At 47.9% G+C, this 4,093-nt stretch overlaps 1 protein-coding gene across 1 annotated transcript in view; it reads right to left on the bottom strand.

The window, feature by feature from the left end:
- The window catches only part of LOC108238340 (probable G-protein coupled receptor 158), a 63,425-nt gene extending 60,859 nt beyond the window's left edge, over positions 1 to 2,566 (bottom strand). Inside the window, exon 1 of the mRNA XM_017420353.3 lies at positions 1,350 to 2,566. Coding sequence (XP_017275842.1) covers positions 1,350 to 2,194 — 845 coding nt within the window. The 5' untranslated portion in view covers positions 2,195 to 2,566. The remainder of the gene's footprint in view (positions 1 to 1,349) is intronic.
- Between the last annotated feature and the right edge of the window lie 1,527 nt (positions 2,567 to 4,093).

Genomic DNA, 4,093 nt, shown 5'->3' with positions numbered 1-4,093 from the left:
TTCAGCTGCTGCGGTTCTCATTCACACTGCACTGAGTCAATCGAGCCAAACCCTTTGAGCGACCTGTTGCCCCCTCAACTGTGGTGGTGCTGCACCAACAACTACTGAAGGAAACGACACGAGAACCTCTGAAGAAGATACTGAGCACAACTTCCTTCTTCTGGAAGAATAAACAACAATGGATTTCTGTTTTGTCTGTGGTACATTTGCCAAATAAACCACGAGCAATTTCTCCCGCTAGTGGTAGAAACGCACGTTTGTTTTGGTTGTATTTACCCAGAAGGCACTGCGCTAAAGTCTGTCTCCTGCTTTTGAAGTGGTCTCCAGTCCGCTTGCGTTCACATATGCATTCGAACCGCGCCAGAGTTCACTTCAACCAAACTGAGACCGAGGTTTTTAGGCGGACCAGAGTTTTCTTTTTTTGGTCTGCATCAGAGTTCAATTGCACGTTCACACCTACCCAAACGAACCAGACTTTCTAGGCAAACGAACTAGAGTTTGATTAAAGCGGACTAAACAGGTCTGGTGTGAAAGCACCCTAAGCCCCACCGTTTTCCAGTTGAAAACCACGACCTCAGACCACATCAGACCTCCGAAGGTCTAACAGGGTTTATGTCTCAAGGGGTCAACGTTCTTTTCGAACCAAGTAGTTTGACCCAGTAGATAATCAGCAGATGGTAGTGTTGTTGATTGTTGTAGTTCAGGTTTAGGCCATCTTAAAAAAAATAAAATAAAAAAGACAGGGCATAAACAAGCTTTTGTCTGTTTTAAACTGAGTCAATAAGTAAAGAACCCACATCTGAATATTTATCAGATGAATTGTTCGACACCAGCAACAATATAATCCTTCTCTGAGTACAGGTTGCAACTTGACAGTGGGTTTGTATTGATGATATTTCATCACTTATTCATGACTGTATTGATTGCTTCAAGACATTCTTGGATTGGAGACTTGAAATATGAGCTCCAGGAGTGTAAGTGCTTTCCCCCCCAACACACGCGCACACACACACACACACACACACACACACACACTCCTTTTAACCACAGCCAGCTTGCACAGATCTCCTCATAAAGATATATGAAGCCTTCAGTTGTCATTAGATTACAGGCAGCAGTAAAGATGCACAGCTGTGCTTTGGCAGGTGTTAAATGAGAAAGGTCGACTTCTGTCTGTGCAGATGCCTTTACTTCATCTGTTTAAGACAGAGCTGAGGTTCTGCAGGACTCATGTTTGCGTGAAAAAATAGATTTACCGTCCATCAGATGCAGTTATTTTCACAGCAGGTTGCTTGAATAACAGTGTATCAGTCACCCATGATCTTACACAGTGTGTCCCTCAGTCTCACCTGAACTCTGGAGCCGAGTCCTCCTTCAGTCCATAAAAGCCTGCAGACAGGGTGAGCAGCCAGTAAGGCACGAAGGTCCCGTGTTCGCACTCCAGGTACGGCGCCGACCATTTGATTTGGTTTTTGTTCAGCAGGTAACCTCCGCCGTTGGAGCCCGAGCCCTCGGGGACTCTCCTGTGCGCGTGCGGTCTCCTCCCGTCCCTGAACTCGTTGAACCAGTCGGACTCCGGGCCCCGGCTCTTCAGGCGGCGGTGCGCCGAGCCGGACAGGTCCTGCAGCACCACCTCCTCCTTCTCGGTCCTGGTCGCCTGGAGGAAGACGTGGGGCCCCGGCGTCGGCGCGTCCGAGTGCAGGGTCACCACCGCCCTGTGGATCTTCGGGTCCCCGTCCAGGATGCTCTGGACCAGCGCGTGGTACCAGTGGACGTCCCTGTGGAGGGTCTGCTCCCGGGACCGGTTGTTGCTCTGCAGGATCATGTTCAGGAAGTTGGTGGCGTGCGCCACCGTGTCCAAGACGCTGTGCAGGGAGTAGTGGGAGGCCACGTGGAGGCCCCCCCGGAGGCTGCTCAGCTCGTACCTCCGGGAGCAGTTGACCTGCCTCAAGGCGGAGGAGTCCCCCGTGTGCAGGAAAGCCGTCACCACCCGCGGCAGGTCCTCCTCGATTTTGTGCGCCACCACGGCGCGCTCCGTGGCCGCTACCTGCGGGTGCACGGTGGGCTGGTTCTGCGTGCTGAGGACCGGGGGTTGCTTCTCGTCTCGGTCATTGTCTGACCACTCCACGTAGCCGTAGTTTGAGCCCAGAACGAGTCCTGTTTGTAGGAGGAGAGGGAGGACGATCAGAGCCATGGCTCCGTTTCACAGACGCGGAGGGGACACAGTGGGCTCCTGGTTCTCCGTGAGAATCATCCCCAGATCCACTCACTGTCTGCTGCTGCTTCTGCTGCTGTGAGCGACTGAAATGTCCTGAATGTTACAACCATCTTCCCGACAGGGACCTTCCACTTCTTATCCGAGGAAGCGCGCGACTTGCAGGCAGCCGCCTCTCATCCAAAATCCGATCCAAGAAAAATAAAACAGCCTCCGAACGAGTTCCTCCAGTCCACAAGCCGCCACACGCAGCGCGGTTCTCCTTATCACTCAGAGAGGAAGAGGAGCGGGATGAAGAGCAAGGGGGAGCGACGTGATTCTTCAAGTTCCGTCCCTCCCAGTGAAAACCTTCAGAGGCGGTGTGAAGAGTAGTTTCTGCAGTGAGGTGGGCGGAGCGTGGAGGACCGATGGGAGCTGTCCGGTGCTGAAAAGACCGCCTGGGTGTAGGTGTGTGCGTGTGGGGGTGTGTATGTGGGTGTGCGTGTGTGGGTGTGTAGGGGGCTAGGTGCTAAGGAATTAAATTAAAAGCATTAAGATGCGCAAGTTGGGACTTAAACTGAAAACAAATACAAATAAAATAAAACACAAAGACTGCAAACCTCTGCCAAGGCCACTGTGTGATTAAAAAATACTGCAAGATCATAAGCTAGATCACCACCAAAACTTAATCCATTGTTTTTCTGACAACCCCAACATCTCCTGAAGATTTCATCCAAATCTGTTCATTAGTTTTTACCTGATCTTTGCTAACAGACAGACAAACAAACCAACGGACACAACTGGAAACAAAACTTCCTTGGTGAACGAAACAAAAGGGCCACAGGAGCAGAGAGAAGTTTTTAAGAAAGAGGTTCCCTGTGACCTTGAACTTTGACCAGATGAGGCGTCGACCTCTACAGTTTGACATTCCTACATTACACTGTTGCTGAGTTAGAGCACTAGGTCAACTGTGATGTTGACCTTTGACCCAGTGACCTTGAAAACCTAAACTGACCTAAATTAAACTGCACAGTTGGACACCGCATAGGGCCAAGAATGATCACCCTTGACCTAAGAGACAAGTTTTTAATAAAGGGGTTACCTGTGATCTTTACCTTTACCTTTATCTTTTTGACCGGATCATCCCCAAAATGTAATCACATTCCTTGTATCATGTTTGACGTTTCCTGAAAATGTTATGAAGATCTGTTCATAACTTTTTGAGTAATCTTGTGCACAGACAGACAGACAGATAGACAGATGCTACTGAAAACATAACCTCCTTGGCAGAGGTCACAAATGTTTAATGGAGGAAGAGGAAAACATCTTCCAGCTACATCTATGCTTTACAACCTTTAGCTGCTCACAGTGTGGCACAAAAAACTGAAATGATGGAATTCAAAGTAAAGGTTATTTTAGCAAACTGCATTTCCTTTGAATCTGAGAGTGGTTGCTGTTGACATATTTTAAATCTTTTTTGTTTCTTCCAAAGGACAGATGGTTATTCACGATGCATGAAGCTTAAGGTGCATCCTGAAAGTATTCACAGCACTTTACCTTCTTTCCACATTTTTTCCAGCTGCTGCCTTATTCAGAATGTAATAAACTCATTTTCCCCCTCCTTTGTTATCTTAGCTGTGTTTTTTGTGTCTTTGTCCTGCTGGAAGATTAACTTTTGTCATAGTTTGAGGTTCACACGGCCTCTAGAGCAAGTTACCATCAGAGATGTCTCTGTTCCTTGCTGCAGTCATCTTTCACATTATTTCATTATTTACATTATTATGAGTTTAATCAATCTTGGAATAAGGCTGTAACATCAAATATGGAAAAAGGTAAAGTGCTGTGAATGCTTTCAGGACACCCTGTAGTTAAAGAAGACATGTGGCTAAGTTCCCTTTT

Source organism: Kryptolebias marmoratus, linkage group LG20 (genome assembly GCF_001649575.2).
Source record: "Kryptolebias marmoratus isolate JLee-2015 linkage group LG20, ASM164957v2, whole genome shotgun sequence".
In the NCBI taxonomy this organism is placed as follows: domain Eukaryota; kingdom Metazoa; phylum Chordata; class Actinopteri; order Cyprinodontiformes; family Rivulidae; genus Kryptolebias; species Kryptolebias marmoratus.
The sequence above is the reverse complement of the archived record's forward strand: the minus strand, read 5'-3'. Positions and strand labels throughout refer to the sequence as shown.